The 23,159-nt window shown below is 38.6% G+C and overlaps 1 protein-coding gene across 2 annotated transcripts; it reads left to right on the plus strand.

Annotated features, from left to right (window-relative positions):
• On the plus strand, positions 1–12,485 carry MRPL42 (mitochondrial ribosomal protein L42). 2 transcript variants are annotated; one of them, XR_005953062.1, is made up of 7 exons: positions 1–154; positions 1,264–1,416; positions 3,192–3,255; positions 4,167–4,251; positions 5,932–6,095; positions 7,329–7,440; positions 9,685–12,485. XR_005953062.1 is itself a non-coding variant. In XM_041409858.1 (6 exons), exons 2-6 carry the CDS (start codon positions 1,335–1,337, stop codon positions 7,372–7,374), a joined length of 441 nt encoding a protein of 146 aa, XP_041265792.1. In that variant the 5' UTR covers positions 1–154; positions 1,264–1,334; the 3' UTR covers positions 7,375–7,444. The 2 variants fall into 2 exon arrangements, 1 of the variants encoding a protein (XP_041265792.1); XM_041409858.1 differs by lacking the exon at positions 9,685–12,485 and having other exon boundaries at positions 7,329–7,444.
• The last annotated feature ends 10,674 nt before the right edge of the window (positions 12,486–23,159 follow it).

The raw sequence follows: 23,159 nt of genomic DNA on the forward strand, positions 1-23,159 counted from the left end.
GGCCGAGCCGCCGCCGGAGCCGGAACGGGCGCGTGGCGCCGCTTCCGCCGGCGGGGCTGGTGGTGCCCGCGGGGGAGGCCGGGCAAGGCCGCCGAGACTGCATGCGTTCGGAGCGGCTGGGCCCTGTGCGGCACGCTCAGGACTTTTATAACGGGTATTCGTGCTTGCTCTGAAGGATTAGTGACTTTGTTTGTAGTGCTGAATGTCTTCGTTAGTTCTAAGCCTCGGGTTTCGTGCTCTCGCGTGTCGCTGGCACACGCGTTGGAGTTTCCTGGGCGCTGTCCCAGGAGTGGGACTGTTCCCATTCCAACTGGAGCGGTCTCGCAGTGGGGCCGGGAACGGGCTGGGAACGGGCTGACCTCTGTCCTTGCACCGGGATCCGCCGCGTTCCTCGCACCCTTTTTGTTAATGAGCTTCTGAGGGCAAGTTATGAGCAGCTCTGTAAGTGCTGGTGCTCCCCTCACTTCAGCAACATTGGCACAGATAAAAAGAATGCTGAATAATTATGTGTCGAAATTGGAAGATGCACGTTTTTGGTGATGTTCTGTAACCCAAAATATGAGGTACTTTTAAAAGGTTCTTGTGGGGTTTTTTTTTGGTTTTTTTTTTTTTTTTTTTTTTTTTTAATGTGTATATTTTTAAACTGTTTCCAATGACATTTTTTAGGTTTCATTATAAGTTTCTATTTAAAGCAATTTTTTTTCCCAATAGACAGTAAAAACATAAGGTATCCTGCTTCTGTGAAATTTTGGGTAACATTTAAGGTATTCTAAATGGTGTTTCTGAGTTTTCAGGTGTATTGCTGAGATGGATGAAACTGATTAACTGCATTTGGAGAGTTTTTTAACTACAGCAAGTGTAGTCTGTAAATATTTATATTTTTGTACTGGTTGATGACATTTACTGTTATTATATATTTATTGTTAACAAGAAAAGCATATTTCATTAGTAATTTTATGGAGTGTGCCGAAGGAAGGATGCAAATTTTAGGTGCGTGAGTACCAGTAGAAAAGCCTGTGAGAAGGTACAGGCCTGGAAGCTTTTTTTAAAAGTTGAACCTTCAAAGACTCTCTCTCAGTAAATAAAGTCTTGTGCTATTTTTGACTGTTAAGGAGACAGGTACCATTATCCTAAGTGATAAGGACTTCTGAACAATTGACAATGAAGAATTATGTTGCACATTTGTTTTTTCCTTAAGATATTCAAGAAATTTAATTGTTAGTCTTTTGTATGCTGAATAGTTACAAAACTGGTTTCTTTCAGAGGGTGTTCTGCAGAGAAAAAGTTGTTTGAGTTCCATCTTGTCCAGGACTGGTTTCCTCTCTGCTGTCACCATGGCAATGTCACTTAGAACTGCATGGTCCAGCCTCCTTTGGATGCGTTCAGCAGCAACCTGTAGGCAGGTCCCACTGCAGAGTAAGTAGTGATGAAATTGTGGAAGTCCTATATTAAAATTTGTTCATTGAGAACCTCTTTCCTGTACTATTTAAAGTAATGGAAACATGGAAGTGATTTTTCTATTTGAACAGAGAATCAAGTCTGTCAGTCCGTGCTCTATTCTAATAGTAATCTAAAGGATATCTTTATTTGGTTTTTTCTTTTTTTGTGCTTTTAAAACTTTCATGGTCCAAGTAGGATGCTCCCCAAATTTATTGATTAGTTTGTAAATACTACCCTCTTACCACTGATTATCATTGAAGATTTAAATTGATTTTTTCAGACTTAGAAAAATGGTGAGAAAAGGCTGGAGTAAAATGTCATTACTTAACGTAAGCAGAGAACAAGTAGAAACAGGCAGTACTATTTCTTAGATTTTTGTCCATGTTTTAGGTGTCAATAGAAAGACATAGGGAAGATAGTAAAGGTGGTAGAAAAGACAGTAATGGAGAAAATAGAATAGATATGTTACATTTTAGAGGGAAGTAGGCAAGGAAGGAAAGAAATTTTAGGAAGACATACAGCCTAGTTGAAGTTTACCAGAACTCAACTCCTTAATAACTAAGAATAGTTTAATTAGAAGAACTGAAGAGTGGAAGTGCTGACAGTAATTCTGAATTTAAGAGTTTGCATCTAAAATATTTCTGAGAGGACAATAGCTACACAAAAGTTTCTTCTTGGCTTTTTCAGCCTTTGCAGTCTTGACACAATGTATGCTCTCTCCCTGTTGTAGGAGCAGCCATGAAGAATCCTGCTTGTATGAAAAGATGGTCTAAATAAAATAATGTAGGATAAAGTTGAAACCTTTTTATAACTTAAGAGAAAGCTCAGAACATGTGAAGACTTGTTTCTTGTGATCATAATTCTGTTCTAAAAGCGTAGTTGTTGAAAAAGCTTTACTGGACACAGAAACTTCCATGTGGATTTGTCTCAGGTTGTGGCAATAAAGGAGGGGGATTCTCAGTGGAAGTCAACTCCAGGCAGATCCCAGGCCTGCCTTAGGCCTGCATACCTGCATTGTTGTGGAAAGCAATGCCTACAGGATGATTCCTGTGTGAGGGGCTATTGAACACCTATTAATTGTGTTTGGACTTTGTGATCTTTAAAGTCTTTTCCAAATTGTTCTCTGATTCTATTTAAAAAAAATGGGAATCAAACCATGGGGAAGGGACTTTGAGTGGTCTGTGATCCAAGTTCCTGCTCAAAGCAGGGTCAGCTCTGCAGTCATATTGGGCAGCTCAGGGCTTGCTGGGTCTTTGAAATCTCCAAGGACAGAGAACTCACAAACCTGCCTGAGTGAATCCCCCTGGCTGGCTGTCCTCATGAGGAAAACATTTCTCTACATATTCAGTCAGAACCCCTTTTGATTTTTATAATAAATACTGCTGTGAATGAAATTACAACCTTCCCTCTAAGTCCTAAGGTTCTTTACATATATAAAGGATATTTCCTAATGGTGAATTCTATAGGTGTTTTGTTCATATAGTGGTTTTACTCAGGAAAACAATGCAACTAGGAAGGTAAGTATAGGTCATAGCTGCCTGCATACTGTGATTTTTTGATTACACTGCTAGAAAGCTGTGTACTAAAATGAACTTCTCTTTAGAGAGTATTTGCATTATGTTAATCTAAAACTGAATATGATTATAATCCCTGATTAAGACACAATGAAAATTGAAAATGTAAACATTGTTAATTTGGCACAGCTATGCTTGTTTCTACATCAGAGTTCTTTACTTGGATTTTTATTGCAGATGGAGCTGTGTATCATGCTTGCCATAAATCTACATACTCAGTTCTCCCTGAAGACTACAATTGGTATGTAAACGTGCTTTGATGTGTGGCCTTTCCTGTAAAGTTTATTCCAGGGCTACTTTCTTTTTCTGTCCTGAAGTCATCATATAATAGTATCAAACACATCTATTACCAATATTGGATATATCTAATAATATCAGCTAAAGTACTGTCTCTGATAGTAACGATTGTGAAGTTAATGTTTCAATGTAATGAAAAGTCATGCAGGACTTGTTCTAAACATGTTGATGACTCCCAGTACCCTTGCAGTTTTGTTTGTGGAAGAGCAAAATTAGCTTAGAGTAGTAATTTCCATTGATGCTTGTTGTTAAGACAAGGTCCAGATGTTTTTGTGCTGCTGCATGGGAAACCTGTGTAGAAATGGGAAAAGATGATACAAATACAGTGAGAAACACTGAATTCATGTCACCACAGTTTTATGAAGCTAAATGTCTCATGGGAAGGGGAAGGAAGGTGAGAAAAGTTACATTCTCACAATGAAACTCTCAGTAGGACTTCTTGTCCAGCATTTTCTACATAACAGAAAAGTTAGAACCCCAAACAGAGCTTTATTTCGTGTTATTTCATTACAGATGCCATACATCTTACAAAGCCATGCTGTTCTAGAGATCATTATCCCCATCTGTTCAGAGTTTTATATGCAACTATTTAAGTGTTTAAGATTTTTTTTTCCAACTCATATTTCCAGCTATTTTAATAATTTATTTTAGCCCCTTTTTTCCTCTCCATTAAAAAAGGAAGATGACTGAGGAAACAAAAACTTGGAGGTTTGGATCAAATATTTGTGACCTTTATTTTATAGAAGACTATTAAGGATTCATAAATGCAGGGTCAAATCCAGTTTTCTTTGGGACATGGGCTGCTCAGCTGTTCAGTACTTCTGAAAGTTATGAGTTTTTTTTTAATTTTTATAGCAAAGTGGAACTTGCAGTGACATCCGATTCGAAGACAATTGTCTGCTACCACCCTTCGCTTGAGATTCCATACGAGCATACAAAAGTATGTCCAAGTGTGCACATTTATATTTCTTACTCTTGTAAAGGCATTTAGTAATTCATAGGTTTGAGTCTTTAGAGCACCTTTTTTAATTTGAAATACTTTTGAGTATGTGATCAGCACATCTGTGAAGTAAATGACTGATGAATATAGCTGCTGCCACAAGGAGGAATTTACTCTTAGGTGAATTGAGGGAAGGTTGTAGAGTGAGAAAAGCTCAGGTATCACAGCATACAGAAGCTTTAGGAGAATTAAACAAGGTACTAAAACACTTGTGCACTACAGAGAAAATAGTGTCTGTCTACGTGGCTGCTACTCAGAGAGGATGATTGGAATGCAGGTTATGGTTCACATGTCCTACTGCACGAGAGAATACAAAGAAATACTGCTGCCACTGTTTTCAACTTGAACTTTAAGTTCCATTCAGCATTGACTTCATAAAAGCCACAAAGAACTTTAAATATTGATTTTTATCTATCAGTAGTACTTTTAATGTGTTTACATTGATGAAAATAAATCTAGTGTTGTGGTTTAACACCTAGATAAATTTTTCTAGAGTACACTTTTTGTTTGAATTTCCAGTTCTCATGTGCTAGTGAAATACCGCGGCTGGCAGCTGTGATGCTGAAGTACCCAGTGTGAAAATTCTCCATTGAAACCTAAACCATTTTAGCACTTTTTGCCTGCAAATTGCATAGCAATATTTTTCAATCTGTCAGTTGCACATACCTCAAGAAAAACAGGTGTAAAAGGCTAAAAGAAGGGAAAATACTTGTAATAGTAGAGTAGTTACATTTCCATTTGAAAACAAACAAATTGGTCTTACCTGTTGCATAAAAAATTAGGAGTGACATTCTTCTCAAAGGTACATGTCCTGTAAAAGATTTTTAGCAATGATAATTGTGTTCGAGGGCCCCAGGATGAGAATCTTGACTCCATGTCTCAGAAGGCTGATTTATTATGTTATGATATTATGTTATCTTAAAATGATATACTAAAAATATACTAAAAAGAATAGAGACAAAGGATCCATCAGAAAGCTAGAAAGGAATGGAATGAATAATAAAAACCCGTGACTCTCAGAGAGTCTGACACAGCTAGACCACGATTGGTCATTAAGTAGAAACAATTCACATGGACCAATGAAAGATGCACCTGTTGGTCAACAACGTCCAGAGCACATTCCACAGCCATCAGATAGTTATTGTTTACATTTCTTTTCTGAGGCTTCTCAGCTAGAATAGGAGAAAAATCCTAGCAAAGGTTTTTCATAAAATATCATAGTGAGAGATGGTTGCTGTGAATAAAATTCTGACTGGGAATGGTGTGGATACTTTTGTGTTAGTGGAACTGAAGCTGATGATTCAGCTAGTGAATTGTAAGATTGAGATCTGCAACATTGACTAGAGGAATGCTGGTTTTAGGGGTAAGGTCATCAGCTGTAGAACATAGGGTAAATAGGTGTGTCTAGACATACCTGCTCCACGGTGGCATGGTTTCATACGGGGTGGGAAGGTGGGGACAATAAACAGCCACTGCAATTGCAGGTATTTTTCTGTATTTTTTTGGTTTCATCTGTTAGATAGCATTACAGATTACTCTTATGTAGCTTGGCTTTTTTACTTTCTCAATTAAATTAAACAAGGAGAAACAGGACATACATATACATTACTGTTTTCTTAGCCCATACCACGGCCAGATCCAGTGAATAATAAAGAAGAAAACCTTGATCAAGTTTTAAAATCCAGATTGAATGAAAATGAGCTAAAGAACAGTAGAGGTCCTACAATTGAAGAGCTTAGCAAAATGTTTTACACAACAAAACATCGTTGGTATCCTGTGGGACAGTAAGTATTTTCAATTTGTCTGTTCTTTGGGAAGTAAAGGGAAATACAGGAAAAATTTAATGACCAGATTCAACCTAGGATGAGTTACGTCAGACAAGATACCTCTAGCATTTGGGCTGCTACATAAAATTTTCAATGCAGTGTTGGGTAAATGGAAGACTATATTTAATGAGGGTTTTTTTAAACACTGCTCCTTTGATAGACTTTGCCACTTTTTTTCTGTAAAATATGTGACAGTGTAGAAATTTCTCATACATCCAGTTAGCTACTGCTTTGAGTCATTTACTAAGTTCCACACCAGAATCTAATATGTAAAATACCCTCAATGGACATAATCAAATACAGCTTGGAAACATGCATTGCCTATTCCTTAGCAACCTCAGTGGGATGATTCTCAGAACTTAATAGTAGAGGTTTTTCATTTGGAATGGTGAAAAGTGCTCTTTGGTGTGCCTTGTATTCAGAAATGGAGGAGGAGGAGAGGTGCACATATACATGATTGAGCTTAAAGAAGAACTCTGGGCATTCAGGTATACTAATGTAAACAAGCAGCATTCTGGTGTGTGTTACACCCTTCCACTCCATGTTACACCATCTTTCAATAGCTGCTAATTTTATAGCTACAGAGACATAATACAGGCAAATTTTTTTGCTGTTGTTGTCCACAGAAAACTTTTTAATTAATGTGCTTTGGGAGTAGATACAAGGAATGGAAAGATAGGACTTTTATGACCAAAGGGTAGCTGTCACTTTGATGAAGATCAGACAGGATCTGCCTTGTTTAGCATGCATAATTATGAGGAAAGTATGGTTCATTATTTGTTCAGAATAACTTGGTTTTTAGTTTTTCTACAAAATATTGCACTATTTAACATACAGTCTGGCACAGCTCCTTTGAACGTCTTTGTCACTTTAGCCAAAGGCAAGGCTGACCATGTAATAAAATTAACTTCACACAAAGGATTAAGAATAAGCAGCAGCCTTTGTGCCTATTCAGCTGTAGAACTGATTGGATTATTGCGTGCTTGTAGCAGATGTAGCAATAGAAATGAGTAGCATTATGTAACTCCACAAACAACAGAGATGACATCTAATGAGTGGTGATGGATTGTGCTCGTGTATCTTGTATTTCACTTCCTTGTGTAACCTCAGATCACTCACTGGGGGCAGAAATACAATAAAAATAAAGGCTGTCCACAGCTTGCGCTCACTGCAACATTTTTTTTCTTTTAGGTATCATAGAAGACGCAAGAATCCTAATCCTCCTAAAGACCGATAGCGAAGATAACTTCTCGTTCATCAGGACTATGCTGTTAATTTTGATTGGAAATAAAAGTTACAGAAGGTGACATGTTTGGCTGTAACAGAACATGCTTAACTTGATTTGACTGTTATTTTCTACTAAAAGCAACAAAACAGCACTGACAAAATAGGGAGTCAGTGAAGGCAGGTGTGCATTCCTGGTCAACAAATGGACTAGTCTTAGATCAGGATGTAACAGGGATGGAGTGCTCGGATTAAATTCAAGAGGTCAGAGGCTTATCATTGGTCAAGTGAATCCATACAAGGCTTGTGTCAAAATGGGAAGTATAGAAATGGATGTGCTAGAGTTTGGTAGTTTTGAGAGGGATATTTTTTTTCTTTTAGGAATCTAGTAAGGTGAGCGTGAATATGGAAGTATTAATGAAATAGTATTTATGAAAAATATTACATGAGGTATTTGTGAAAACAAATAGTTTTTCTTCTTCTGTTACACTTGTGAGATACCTGGTTCCATGCTTAATTCTACATCAGCCAAGTGATTGTATTTAAGCCTGTTGTTGTGGCCACCTTGGTTAATTTTTAGCATCCAAGACACAGTAACTTGCTCTTCTAAATCATCCTCCATTCTCAGATATCTGAGAACTTCTGTGTGCATTCCTGGTTCTTGGGGGTCTTTTTGCTTGTTTAATCAGACCCCAACTACCACTCAGTGAGGATGCTGTGTTCATACATAAGTTGGAATAGCTGTATTACAGTAGGAGTTTGGTCTGATTCTACTTCATTGCTTTAGCATTTTGTAGTGCTCAAATGTTCTTCCTCGTGTAGTATTCTATGTCATGTAGCACTTTTTTCCTTCAGGAAAAGGGAAAAAACCCCTTTGTTCCAGTCTACAGTTTTAGGCATCAGCCCTCTAATAGAAAGGGCTAGCTTGGAACATTATGCTGCTCCAAAGATGCCAGTGACTTCATAAAGACTCCTTAGTAGATCCTTCTAAATAATCAGAAAATAATAATCTCATTTACATCATATATTTTTATTGCATTTCTCTTCCAAAGCAATTTGGATAACCAAGGAAGGGGTTTGTTTTTTCTGTTAGTCTAGTGTCATTTTGCCAGGGTGCATTTTCTACAGATTTTGCTAGACATTGAGTACCACTCTTCTTCTCAGTTGACATGTTGAGAAACTGTTAGTTTCTAAAGATACTACTGAATAACTTTTTTTCCCTTGAGCATCCTTTATGTGTGAAAAAAGCAATGTTGGATGTGTGTAAAAAGGCTGCTTTAAATACTTGTGGAAATTTATACAGAAAACTAGTGCCAGTGCATTTTTAACTCCAAATGATGGGTAGCTGATAATGGTTTATCATGGCAGAGCATGAAATCGTTTTGCTCCTTTTCTCTGTTGTGCTTAAATGATATCAGAGTCCGTGCTCAAGCCAGCATGAGCCAAGTGATTTTGCCTCCTTATTAATGGTGTGGTGCTCACTATATCTGCTGTTGTGAAGTAGTGTCTGTGGGGTCTCTGTGAAGGATGGCTGCTTAACTCTGTAAGTTCACTTGCATTAACATAATAGTGGCTTTTTCTGCCTGGAATATAACTTTTTAAATAGATTGTAGCAATTTGTAATACTACAAATTTTGGTATTTCATCAATTTGTGGTGCCTGCTATATATATTCACCAGAGGACTCTGGTGTATAAGTGAACTTACATCTCATGCAGTGTTTTATGTTCCAGTGCATAAAATTGAGTCCCTTTTATTTTTGGAGAGCTGATACCTAATTTGTCACTGTTTGACTTCAGTGTAAGAAGATATATCCTTGGACTGATTTAAACTTAAAATTATTTTCCCCCATTCTTTTTCGCTTACTGCTGCCTAATGCTGCTAAGAAATTTTGCTTTACAGAGAAACCTTTACAGTCATAACCTTCTGTTATTTGTCTGTTCTTGCCTGTCAAACCCTGTTTGTGACCAAACATCCACAATCACTGTAGAAATACTGGCTTTCACAATATTTCCCAAACACTTTTGGATGCTTTTCAGGCATTTTGAGAGCTAAAAATCTATGATGTGCCTGGCTGCTATCTTTAAAGTACTTCCTCTTCTGACCAGTGGCTGGAGACTGTCTAAAGCACATGTTCACTACATGTACCCTGTGTCCTTTTGTTACTAATTTGTAACATTGATGTTTTAAAACCTCTATTGTGATGCTGCTTTCAGTCTTACTGTGTTTTCTTTTACTAAATCTTTTCCCTGGGTTACCCGAGGCATGACACAATTAAAATACTACTCTCACAGTAATCTGAAGCTCTCTTCTTGGATTTCTAGGTCTCAAGCAACTGTCTTTGTTTCTCTTCACTTGAAAACTTGGAATTCAGACTTCATCCACTTGATTATTGTTCTACTTCCATGCAAAAAAAAAAAAATTTTTTTTTGAAAGTTAGTTTGGGATTTCTGTTTTCTGCTGCCCTTGTTCTTTTTAATTGAAAACTTAAGTTGTGTAAAATTCACAGTGTTAAGTCTGTTCTGGCACTTTGTATCCCAGTTTGGGCACTTAGCCATTTGTTTTGTACCTAGTAGCTATTGAGTTCCAGAGCATCTTAGGCTCACTGCTGAGGATAGTAGACAGTCGGGTACATCTTACTGAGGGATTTTTGGTTTTCAGATGTCTCACTAAAAGTCTCCTCAGGCCTTGCTTGGCTTGCATGCCATTAGAAAACTCTGTTTCAGTCATGTATCAAAAATTTTGCCCTTACCTTGCAGAATCACAGAATTGTTAGGTTTGGAAGGCACCTCTGGAGATTATATCGTCCAACATTTCTGCCAAGGCAAGGTCACCTGCAGCAGGTGACAGGAACACAGCCAGGTGCATTTGGAATGTCTACAGAGAAAACTCCACAATCTCCTTGGACAGCCTGTTCCAGTGCTCCCGCACAGGAATTCAGACCATTTAAATCGCAGTTCAATTAATCTTGGTGCCTAGTGAAAAGAATTATTTCCTCTCCTCTAATTATCCCCAGATTAAACCAAAACGGATGCTTTTAAGCCGGTGTTTTCCCTTGGGTGAGCGCGGCGGGAGCTGCCGTGCAGGCGGTGCGTGGCCCCGCCGGGAGGCAGCACCGCCCGGGGCCAGAGCGGGCCGGGCTCCGCGGGCAGCTTTAGCCGGACAGGCGGCCGTGGGCTGCTCCCGTAGTGACACTCGGGAGCACTGCGGCAAAGGCAGCTCCCTAGCACCTCCCAAAGGCCTTGCATTTCAAAGGGCAAAGGTTTTTTTTGCCTGTTTGCTTTAAGTTTTGTAGGGTGACTCAGAGACAAAAAAAAATCTCCACCATCCCAGTCTGAGGAAAAAGTAAGTCGACAGTGGGGCAGTAATGTGACCCATGTGACAGGTGTCATGACTTTGTTTCACTTCCCCATGATTGCAGTGAAGGCAGCAGTTACCCACCTGCCCATCCACCCACCCATCCTGCCCTCCCTCCCCACCCCTCCTATTAAGTTCCATAGGAAACTTCTCTCTTGCTGCTGTTATAATCGGTCTGAACTTCATCTGTCATGTCCAAGCTCTGCTGTACCACAATAAATTGTTGTGGCAGGTCATTATAAGCCACAGTACTGACTGCTTCTCAAAGCCAGCAATGTATTTCTCAGTTTCTCCAGCCTATGAATTTTAGCAGCTTCTCTGCTGTAATTTCTCACATGCTCATTCCATTCTCAAAGCCAAAATGAAGTTATAAAATGGAGAGATAAAATAGATGTAGGCTGTATTCCTCATCCGTAATAGATGATGTATGTTTTATTTTAATGTTACAATATAACAAAATTGACCTAGAGAAAACCCACTAGTCACCAATATAAAGGAACAAGTTGTGTACCTATGATACATAAAATTTGGGATTATCTCCAAGATTGAGACAGATACTAATTAGGCATTAACTGAGTTAATCTTCACAGGCTCCCCTTATGGTCAGTCAACTGAAAAAGTACATGCACAGGGCAGTTGATCTTATTTTAACATTTTATTGTCTAGAATATGTCACACAATTCTCCTGTGAAGATGCTTTTTCCTTTTCTGTGAAGGGAGGATGAAGATGTTTTTATCAATATTGGGGCCTTTCTCTTTTTTTTTTTTTTTTTTTTTTTTTTTTTAATTTAGGAGCACAACTATGCAAAATAATCTTAAAATTCAGATAAAACCATTTTTGATGTTTCTGCTAGCCTTCAATAGTATAAAGTCTGTATATAGGAGCTCTATAGGAGTTTTCTGTATAGAGTAATTCACACACATTTAATTTGTAAATGTACACTGTGTATGAGATTTTAATCTCACCTTGTATTTAATCAACCCTGTTATGCTAAAAATAATAAGCTGTTTGGAGAAATAAGATATTTATTTATATATCTTTCTGATACCTCTTATGAAATGAGTCTATTATTTCAACTTTTATCTTTAGGTACTTCTACAAAAACAAACATGATAAATTATGATTTACTGGGCAATTTGCATGGAATTATCTGAAACTTTAAATACAGTTGATACAGAATTTTAGTTCCACTGTGTATAACTGCAGTTGTTGGAACACTGCAGATCAGACAGTGGGAGGTATGTCGAAGCTGGATGAACTAAACAGCTTGTTTGGTCAGCAATTTTGCATCTCCTGGCTTCTGGAGAAGTAGAAGTTTATGGCCTGGCATGCCACTTCATTAAAGGTCATGATGTAGGTGTATGTATCACAAAGTTTTTCATTTTGTAGAGGCAACACAAGATGTTGGCACAGCTAAGAAGGTTGCCAACTGGTCTTTATGAAACATAAATACAGAAAAAAGTTATGCTTATATTCAGCTTTACTACTTGACAAGATGAAAAACAGTGTCAGGTCAGAGGCAATTTACCTTTTAAATAAGACCAGTTTTGACTGCTACCAATGTTTAATTACTCAGCAAAAGGATCCCCCTACCAGCAAAATATGAGAAGATTTTAAAAATTCTGCAAGAACTGGTTTTTAGCATCTCTTCTGGTAATACTAATAAAATGTTGACCATGAAAGTTACAGAGGAAAATTAAAAGAACAGTGAAAAGTTAGTGCACTAAGCCATTACCATGTTGAATAAAAATTAACCTAAGTAAAAGATTAAACTATTGAAGCATGACCCTCCTGTACAAACATGTATTTCCTACTCACTAATGGTAACAAAACAGAGCTTAATAGTTTCATGCAAAGATCAGTGTTTCTTAAACAATCCTAGTCATTAGCACCAAGTTTTTTAAACACTGCTGAGATTTCTTGTCTTAAACACTGCTAGTTGCTCATTCAAATGTGTTTGATTTGTTTAAATAAATAATATGCTAAGTACTGTTTTTCTGAAGCCAGCTTCTGTAGGAGTTACACTGCATTAGAGCTGTGCTGCAGGAGTGCTCTTCACTTTTGCTTTAGTTAAGACAAACTGATGGTTTTTATTGAATAATAAGCAAATGCTAGGAAAAATATTTCCTTGACCCTTAATTAGTTAGCATTTGTTTGGTTGGTATAAGTAACATAAGGCTTCATATCCTTTTTAAAATTTATTTTGTAATTTTTAATACTGACTGGCTTCGGTACAGGTTCCTTTGTTATTTTCCAAGAGTAGGTGTTTACAGAATTCCCTTTCCCCCATGCCATTTTTCCTACAGTAAAAACCCTGGCATTAGTGATAGAGTAATAGAGTGCTGGCAAGTTCCAAAAAAATTAGAACTAGATTAAGATAAAAGGACTTCCTATTTAGAGTAGAAGCACAGAGCAAATAAAATACATGGAAAATTCCTCATAAGCAGAGATCAGAAAAATGACAGAGAAATTGCCTTTCTAGAACGTATATTTGTATTAAAATACTGAAAAAAACACGCTCTAGTTTTGGCTGCATGAGGTTACAATTCACTGGCTTTATATGGCCATATATGTTTGAGATGGATTTGAAGTGAACCCGGTAAGGCTGAAAGGTGACACCATGGGCCGTGAAGAGAAGAGCAGCAGTGGTTAGTACCTCACAGTGCCTAGCCAGGCCTTGTCCAGTCCAGGGACAAAAGCTTGAATTGTTAGAACTGGGTGAGTGTTTTGTCTCAAAACAACCAAGATTTTAACTCATGACTTTGTGGAAATGATGCAGGAGAAGCCTTGTGTTTCTTTACCAGTGCTGCATTTATTCTGCAGTGAAAATACCTGTGTAACTCTGGCAGGTGAAACCAGGACCCTGGGCTTTACCACACCGCTGGCAGCAGAGACATTCAGGATCCCTCTGGGCACGTTGTCACTGTGGCAGTCTGGGAGCAAAGCTCAGGCTCCTGCTGCTGCTCCCACACCTCCAGAAGCTCTCCTGAGAGCAACGTTCCCACTGCTGCAGGGACAGCACCAAGCACCGCTCCCAAGGTCACATCTTGCTTGACTTCACAAGATGTGCTCTTCTAAACCACCCAAGCTGGCTGTGCCCTCAAAGCTACCGCATCCCAGAACGTGCAGCATGTACCCTCCCTCTGCTGCTAGGAAAGCACTCTCCTCACAGCCTGCAGGACAGTTTCACACCATTACACAAACTTCAAACTGGAAGATAACACAGAAAAATCAGAATTGCATGTTGGTTCTAGAGGGGCACCAGGAGTCCAAGGAGCACTGTGGGATGTGAACACAGGAGTCTGCTCTAGAGGGAACTAGTCCAGCTAGTGTGAATATAAACCATCTGTATTCCTCTTATGTTCCCAGTACAAGTCCTTCTTGACATCAGGGACATTTTTTTAAATTTAGAAAGACAAGCTTGCTCTTTGAAATCAGGTAGTGTGAACCCACAGCATTTTTAGAGATTACCTCATCTTAGATTACCTTTGTCTGTTCAGAGTACCAAGTCTGAATGAGTCTGGCACAGGCTTATGCATACAGCAACTCACACATGTAATTAGTATTTTCTAAACAATTTCAGTCACCAGTCTAGAGTCTCCTGTTCAGAGATGCCCTAATTGAGACTCCTGTAAAAATAAAATGATTTTTCTTCTGAATAAAAAATTTTGCAGAGAAGAAAGTGCATTTCTGTAACACCAAACAAAATCTGCACTTAGGAGTAAGCATCTTCTTACACATTCAACGCTGGACTAAATGAACCATACCAAAGGTCAATAAATGTCATTGTTCTGTAATTATCAGTTTTCAGAGGAGCAAAGAAATCTAAATAAATGGTTCAAGTTGAGACACTTGGCAAAATAATGAGGTGAAAGGCTTCCAAAGTTTTCTGGAGGAAAAAAACCCCACAGTAATTGAACATAATTCTTAAAATCTTCATTTAGGCATTAATAAATACAATTGTGTATCCTCTTTAGGGTTCATGAAATGTCAACAAAAGAAAATAGTAGTATAAAAACCAAAGAGCTGTTTTTCAGTTACTCTCAGGGCATAAGGAGTTTGTTTATTCAAAGATCTGTGACACTGGCAAATGAGCTGTTCCCTTTAAATACCTTGCCAGGTGTTGTTTTTGTTTGGTTTTTTTTCCCTGTTCAGCTGTACTTGTATGATAAATTAATTTTTCTAGAAATACACTACCAGTTGAGCACAGATTTTTTTTAACCATTAATCTCCTTACCTGGCATATTTTGCCCCCTTAGAGCAGTCAGAGCAGCCCAAGGAACATTTTAACCAATCTTAAAATGCCCAAGGAGATTAAAAGATACACTTCAGTCGATTGCTCTGAAGTGTAACTCAGAAGCATAACTGATCAGGCATCCAAAGAATTTCATTGTTGTTGCTGTGCCTTTTTGATCAGCCAGTCCAAAGGGATTTCATTAACATCTCACTAGTACCTCTGACTAAGAAGAAATATTGAATAGATTATGAAAGCCTCTAGAAACAAGCTATTTTTAAGTGCTAAGCATATAAATGCAAATTGAGTAGAAACAGCTGTTATTTACATTCTGTGGACACATGATTTCACTCCCTGATGGATAGGGGAAGAAAAAAAGCCACTGAAAGATTGAAATGCCATTAAAGAAACTGGGAAAATGGGGATCTAATAAAGATACATGCAATGAACCACATTGTTGGGTGGTATGAATTGGTAAAGCTTTCCAGGTTTGCCACCATAACATTATATAGCCCACCTGCCAGGAGGACTTGAAGAGCTCTATGTATTTCTTGGAGAAAGTGGGGAGAGGCATTGAAGGAATGAATATGCTGAAACAAAGGCATGTGAACAAATTCCTGTTTCAGCCTTTTATGCAATGGCTAGCTGATAACCTGGCATTTTCAAAAATAGCCTCCCAGAACAAAGCCCTCATTCATAATAAGATTTTGCTATGGACTTATGCTAGTTTGAGATTATGTTCTGAAAAAATTATAAAAGCTCCTGAAAAATGTAAGCAGCATATTCTAGACCAGTGTGCCTAAAAGTAGAAGACTTTGCTGGAGGGAAAAGAAAGCAGTGTGAAATTTGCACCCTTCATGAACTTAGGCTTTTTACTGGCCTGGCAGAGGCTCTCCTGCATGTCTTCCATTTACCTGGAGCAGGTCCCTGCTGTCACATGTTCCACTGGAAAGCTCATGCTCCCTCCTGTCAGGCCTGCTTCTCTTTGTAACATCACCAGCAAACACCTAGAGTAGAAAGAAATAATACTCTCCTCAGGAAAGGTAAGGCATGTTTAAAAATGTTCACAAAATATGGCTGCTAATTTGGCCCAAACCCACTCATTGAAATCAGCGACAGGAACCTGGGACAGGGAATTAAAGGAGGGATTGTTTGCTGGCTTTTCCTATAGAAGGAAAAGGAGTGGACATAGCCAACACAGCTAAAGCTCAAGCACCACAGAGCCACTTGATTCTTAAGAGCCTGGGGAGTGATCTCCTCCAAGATTAGTTCTGTTTGACTTAGGATTGCTTTGTGCCTGCCAGCACACAAAACCTGTCATAACACAGGCACAGGGAGGACAGAAATTTCATTCTTGTTCTATTTCAGGTACACTCTTACCTGCTGTTCTGTGTTACGCAAAAGATACGTCCAATGGCTGAGGTTCCTTCCTCACCAGAACAAAGGCTGATCCACAGCAGCAGGTTTTGCAGCTTCTTTCTGTCTAGCATCATGTGGCATGAAATGCAGGGGAAAAATTCTGCTGTGCCTCAGGCATCTTTCCAGATCACATTTATTCACAGAGGGATAATTTATCAGAGAAATGAGCTCTGAAGAGACTACTAAAATTAGTGTTAAATTTTGAAATGTAGGGCAATGGCACTGAAAGTCAGAAAATATGTCTAGCCCAAACTCACACTTTATAAAATGCTTTGCATATTTTGCAATAATTATGGATATTATTTCCCCTTCTCTGTTCATTTATAAGGACAGAGAGAATAACAAACTTAAGCAAATCTGAATTTGGTTACACAGAGCCATCTGTTAATTCTGGTATATGGCAGTAGAGGGCATCTAAGGACTTCAAGTCACATATGGTAAGGGATTAAAATCAGATGGCTGAAGGAGTTATTACGCTCCCCCCAAGCCGTTCACCCCACCTCAGGACAGAATTGCCACCTCATGACCAAACAGCTCACAAGGCTGCTCCTGGCCGATGGCAGTTTTGAAGCCACACTGAAACTGGGGTTGTTCTGAAAACACCACTCTGAAAGCTGAAGTTGTTAAGAAGGAGATGCATGAGTTAATTTCTCTTCCCTGCTGCAGGCAGAGCTCTGTCAGAGCCACAGGATGGTTTTGGGTACAGTACAGGGGGAGATACTCTTCAAGCAGCCTGTCCAATTTTATCTACTACTGTTTGAGCTTTTAATTTCCACATACCTGGAAAAACTGCTTACAGGAGGAGCAAGTGATTCTGGGAATGGACAGGCTGTGCCAAGAAAAGGCAAGCTGTGGACCAATGCTCTTTCCTTAACCAGAAAGGCCCTATGTCTGTTTCCTCTCCTGAGCCTTTAAACTGACAGCCTGTCTGGCCAGTATTTCATCAGCTTACGTCCTCCCAGTATGCCAGTCAGATACAGGACGAGGCGTTGAGCCATCCCAACAAAAAGCAAGCACTAATCCTGACAAACAGAGAGAAGGTGGTTGGCAGCTAGCGCTGTTTTCTTGTCATCTGTCCAGGTTTGTATGACATTCCACACCCAGCCTCTATACTGAAGCAGGGAAAGCAGCCATGCCTATCTTGAGCCAAAAGAAGCCAACGCGTCAGAGGCAGGTTAAAGTCATTACCTGACACTAACACTTAATGCACTAATCTGAAAAATGTATTTGAACCCAGCAGCATATTCACATACAACAGGCAGCACATTTTCAATTAGCTGTGAGAAGTTTAAGGTTTATAAATACATTAGTAAACGTTGATTATCCTGTTATTCAAACTCCTAAGTACAGCAACACGTCAGGCCTTCTCCTGAAGTCTATTATAGCCTTAGCCTGAAATTTAAAAGTGGCTCATGCCCAAAAAAAGGTTCTACAACTCATTTAATGATTCACAGTACTCCTAAAACGATATTCATCTGTCTGCTCTCCATGGCAGAACTTTCAATCATAAACACTTAATTGTAGGAATTCATCCTCAAGGCCAAATAGCTCTGGGTGAATTAAACTATCCTTAATGTAAGAACTAGAACAGTGGTTTAAAATTAATCTTTTTTCTGATGGGAGGCCATTTATTTAGAGACACATAACCCAGTTTCTACTTCACTTTTCACTCAAAAATCTCCCTTTTAGAGATAGGCACTGCATCACCTGTTTTAGTTTTCCTTATTAGTTTCAAAATTGACTCTCTGCCAACAAAGGAACTTTATTACTTATGGATTGGCAAAGCATAGGAGAGCTGCCTTCATGCTGTCTGTCAGGAAAACTTTTTTCACAGACATTACTTGCTCTCTTTTACTTTGAGGCGTAGGACTCGCAACTGGCAGAAAAACATCTCAAGCCTCCTCAAGCATAAAAGGCTTGTTTTTTCTGGCAGCATCTAGGACAAGAATGCAAGATTTCACAGTGCTTTCAGCTGTGCTATCTCTAGGATTTTTCAAAAAAAAAAAACCAAACAAAAAAACAAGAGTATATGTTTCTCTAAAAATCCAAAACTTCAAGGACCATGGTTCTGAACACATGTGTGTATAGGTGTAGTGCATATATATACTTAGATGCTCTTTCTCAGCCAAAAAACCAAGGTAAATAAACATTACAGTCACAGCATTTTATGCTATAATCTGAATATTAAAATCCACATCAAATATTCTCCTAGTAGTTCTTTGAAGACTGTACCAAAGCTGGACCTTTCCAGAAGGCAAAGGACCTTGTTTTCTACCTTGCTCATGAGAAAGAAACATGAATGGGAGGAAAATGCTATCAAACCATGTATATTTACAACTTATTTTCCAGTAACTTTCAGCAATATTTGGCTAGTTTTAGTCAGAGTGAAACTCAATAATTCACAAAATAACACAGAATAACAGAATTCTGCTGTTTATAAAAAAGCCTAACATAGCATAAAGTAAAAACTGCTGCATAAATTATCCTTGGGGTTTTTTTATACTTCGTACCCTGTGCCATCACATTCTACTTTTCCTTTACATGCGTATCCAAATTATTTTTATGTTATTTTGGTTTTACCTTAAATTGTAAATAGTAAATGGGACAAACCAAGCAAGCACTACATTTAATTATTTTCATTTAAGATCCCAAGTGGCTAGGTAACCTCTTACTCAATGCAGGTTAGGCCTTTACTTTTAGATAGTAGATAGCACAGGATGAGATGAGAGATGGACTTAAATGCCACCTTTTTATGGTCAGTTTCGTGCTTGACAGTGATTATCTGTCTACCTATCCACTGAACCAAAGGGAATGATCCTTCTTTTTATCAACTGTTTCTGAAAGAAAAGAATCTGGATGTTATTTCAAAGTATTACTTTCTTGGTGCCATCTTTTGATGTTTGCTTTTAAATCACAAGTGTTGCTTTCCTTTTAGAGCACCCCTGATTTATAGAAATTATGCACTGAATTCTTTTGTTATTCTCTTTTACCAAATGTATATTATGAAGAAAAGCAAAGAATTCACATGTGAATAGATAAAAATGGCAGGAAATAAGGTGGCAGCTGGTAAAGAGTAAAACTGTTTGGTATAAATCTATTTCATCAAAACATTCTGTTCCTCAGGCAGCTGGAAAGAGCAGGGTGATCCCATACACTGAAATATTTGTTTTCTCTATGTTTTATTTATTATGCTTTAGGAACTCTTTGTGAAATAAGCAAACCTTTCTCCTAACTGCTAAGGAGAAATCCTCAAAGAGTTCACTTTGCAGACCTTTCTCGTGCTGTGGAGTTACAATTAACTCATTCCAATCTGCTGGAGCTAAAGGCTCAGTATTCCTATTTCTCTGCTGAAGAACCAGACTGCAATCCCAGGATAGGGAAACCATGGCAGCTGTACACTGTTGTTTAGACTAGTTCAGGTAAACACTTGTCAAAATCCGTTCAGTAAGTAGACCTATGTGATAAGCAATAGCTGTCCTTCTAACTGAAGGGGATTTTAACTGACCAAATGGATAATAGATATTCTGTGCTGCATCTTTGGGAAGTTAGGGATGAAGAGAGCAAGGAAAGGCCCTTTGTATTCTTCCGGGTAGCTAGGTAAATCTATCTTAATAAATCAGTAAATCTTTTCAGTGAGTCAGAGTAAATTTAGCAAAATCAGCTGAGTCAAAAGCACATTACCCCCCCTCTGCTCACATCATATTATATAAATAAATCAGCGTACGAGCTCACCAGTAAACTTGGCATACTTTTCAGGAACAAAGTGAAAATCATTTCTAGTAACAGGCACTTCTCAGGACTGTAAAAACGTTGTTGCCTCCTTCCTTGGTCATGAAAGGGATTTCTGCCTAAAGGAAAAATAAAAAATAAATTCACTCATCCTTCCCTGTCTTGAGCATATGCATTTGAATGCATCAGAAACAATATATTCTGCTTGTAATTTTCAAGAACTCTTAATGTTCCTATTTTCACTCCTAATATAAAACTTGATTAAAAATACCTACTATATGGATAATATACAGTCAGAACCAACATTCATGAATAGTAGTATCAGGAAAAAAAATAGGGATTGCTTAAGTTGGTGCCTTTCATCTCCAGTTGGATGATATGCCTCTAAAACTGGCTCAGAAGCATTCATATTTATATATGTACAGCAATATTTTTCCTAGAATTGCTACCCCAAAACAACAGATTAAAAATAAATGAAGCATTTGGTTTGAATTGTACATAAAATTTTTAAATCCTCACTTGTATATAGTTTTTGTATTAGTGACTGTTTAGAAGAATTACTGTTTGTTACATGGGAAATTAAAAAACCCTATTTTGGAAAACTAAGTTTTCTCATTCGGGTCCTTCTTTTCTCTTTCTCCATTTCACATCTTTCTCCTACCCCATTCTGATTTTTATAAAGTTAAACTCTTCAGGCAGACCTAACCTGCATTAAATATCCCAGTGCCAAAAAACTAAAAAGTAGCTTAAAGTAGTTTCATGGACTACATACGGCCCATAGTCCCAAAAGTCATTTCACTTAGTCACGTTTTCTTACCCTTACAACTATTTCTTTTCCCTCCTGTGACTGTATGGAAGACTCATGCAGACAGAGGAGTAAAAGAGCAACTAACATTGTTGAAAGAAACAGTAAAATACAAACGTACTCCACCGAGCCTATAGCACTTTCAGATGTCTCAAGCCAGAGAATAAAGGTAACTGCAAACCAGAGCACTCCTATGAGGTGCCAAGATTGTAATTTAAAGATAGATTTGCAGTTTTTAAGTTTGAATTTCATTACTCTTGTAAGTTTATCAGATATTTAGTGCTATTTTTAAGAGACATTAGGTTCTCATGAAAAAAAGTTTAACAGAACTCTGTTTAGGAAAGATCCTGCTGATATACTGCCTATTTAATATTTATGCTACCTTTTTCCTAACAATATCTGAATTTTTAAGTAACAAACATTTACTACATTCTTCTGTTCTTATTTCTCATTCACCACATAAATCATGGTCTTCCTCCCTCTGCCTTTATAGCAGCCAGCTGTGGTTTTAGAAACAAATTATTATGACTTCAAGTGACGAATAAACAGCAGAAGCAAAGGAAGTCTAGAGATACCATCCACATAAAAATCCCATTAATAACATAGCAAAAGAGAACTATAGCAAAGCTGTAAAAAAGCAGCTTTGCATCTAGACAAGTCATATTCCTTTTCTCCAAGATGCATTAGTAACTTCAAAGAAATAGCCTTAATTTGAACACTGTGATATCAGAAGAATATACTTTTTGAGCAAAAGCTGTGTGCCTACATATACAGAATTATTTTAGTAATAAAAATAGGTCTGTATTAATTTTTTATTGTTCTCCTGAACATAGTGACGTCAGGGCCATTCTGAAAAAGTAATGGAGGTTTTCTGCAAGATCTCATATCATAGGTAGCTGAACTGTCAAATAAATTTCTAGGGGCACATTCTCTCCCCTCTTCACATCAATCCAACGAAAACACTCAGTGAGGATTCCACAACTGTCACTGGAGGCTGGATCTGGGGCTATCTGAACTTCACAGACAAAAATAGGAACAAGAATAACCTTCAAGACCTAAATTGTTTTAAACCATTTCTGAGAATGCTTAAGAAAGCCCGTGTTTGTTCCTCAGACCTCATTTTAAATCTGTGCTGCTGCCAGTGATTAAAACCACCTTTCTTCATAAACTGAATAAATTAAATTCAAAAGCACCCAGGCATTACAAACAGATGAAATCATACTGGCCAATATTCCACTTAACAAAGTAGATTTTTTTTTTCTCTCAGATGAATTCACTTAATCACTAAATACAGAACTTAATTTTTAAGACAACTATTCATTCTCTTATCCTCTGATGCTTAAGAATTATAAGCAATAACTGCTACAAAATCCTTCAGGATTTGTAATCCTTCCTCAGTCTTTATTTATTTTTTTTTTTTTAAGAAACGTTGCATTTCAGACGTTACTGGGGAGTGCGACCCAAGGCAGCGTCTCGGTCTGGGAGCTTTCTCTGTGCAGGGAAGCTGCTCCGCTCCCTCAGCCAGACAGTCCAGCCTAATCCATATTCATGTACCCCTCTGGTAACAAAGGCTCCCTCCCCCCTCCTGCCCCGATTTTTAAAGACATTATCTTTTATTATGTTATAGGTTTGGGCTTCTTTCCTGAAATCTTTAAAAAGACACCCCTTAATCCTTCTGCCGTCAATTCTCCCTCCCAGATACCTCTGTGCAATTTGCAGGGAGCCCTGACCTGCAGCCAAGGGCTAGGGTGAGACTATTACGGCTACTTTTGCTTTGTTTTCCCTCTTTTATTTTCTTTCCTTTTTTTTTTTTTTTTTTTTTTTTTTTTTTTTTTTTTTTCCTTCCTCTTTTTATGTCTCTTTCTAAAGTCGGCTCGAGGCCGCCGGGGCAGCGGCGAAAGGTGGCTGGTTACCGAGCAGCACCCACGGGGCAATCAACCATCTTTACGCTGAAAAACAGCTTCGTGGTTATTACAAAAAAATAATAATAATTAAAAAAAAGGGGGGAGGAGGGGGAGGAAATCGGCGCGCGCATCGGCGGGCAATGGCTGTTTGTAGCAACGAGGTATTTAGCGCCGGAGGGTGAAGGGGGGTGGAGACCAGGGTGGGGTGTCCCAGGAGCTTCGGCCGCCGCAAGTCCCTGGCAGAGAGCTCCTGGCACCGGCCCCTGACGCGCTCCCGGCCCCGCGGGCGGGCCCCGCCGCCGCGCTCAGGTGCCCGCGGCTGCAGACGCCGGGCAGGCCGGGCGCCCCTC

Source organism: Onychostruthus taczanowskii, unplaced genomic scaffold, assembly GCF_017590055.1.
Source record: "Onychostruthus taczanowskii isolate IOZ18803 unplaced genomic scaffold, ASM1759005v1 scaffold31, whole genome shotgun sequence".
Classification (NCBI taxonomy): Eukaryota; Metazoa; Chordata; class Aves; order Passeriformes; family Passeridae; genus Onychostruthus; species Onychostruthus taczanowskii.

Excerpts from the sequence above, each read along its gene's own strand:
- MRPL42 (XM_041409858.1), top strand. The coding sequence starts at position 1,335 with ATGGCAATGTCACTTAGAACTGCATGGTCCAGCCTCCTTTGGATGCGT. Across the intron at positions 1,417-3,191 it reads TAGGCAGGTCCCACTGCAGA|ATGGAGCTGTGTATCATGCT; the intron begins GTAAGTAGTGAT and ends TTTTTATTGCAG. Across the intron at positions 6,096-7,328 it reads CGTTGGTATCCTGTGGGACA|GTATCATAGAAGACGCAAGA; the intron begins GTAAGTATTTTC and ends TTTTTCTTTTAG.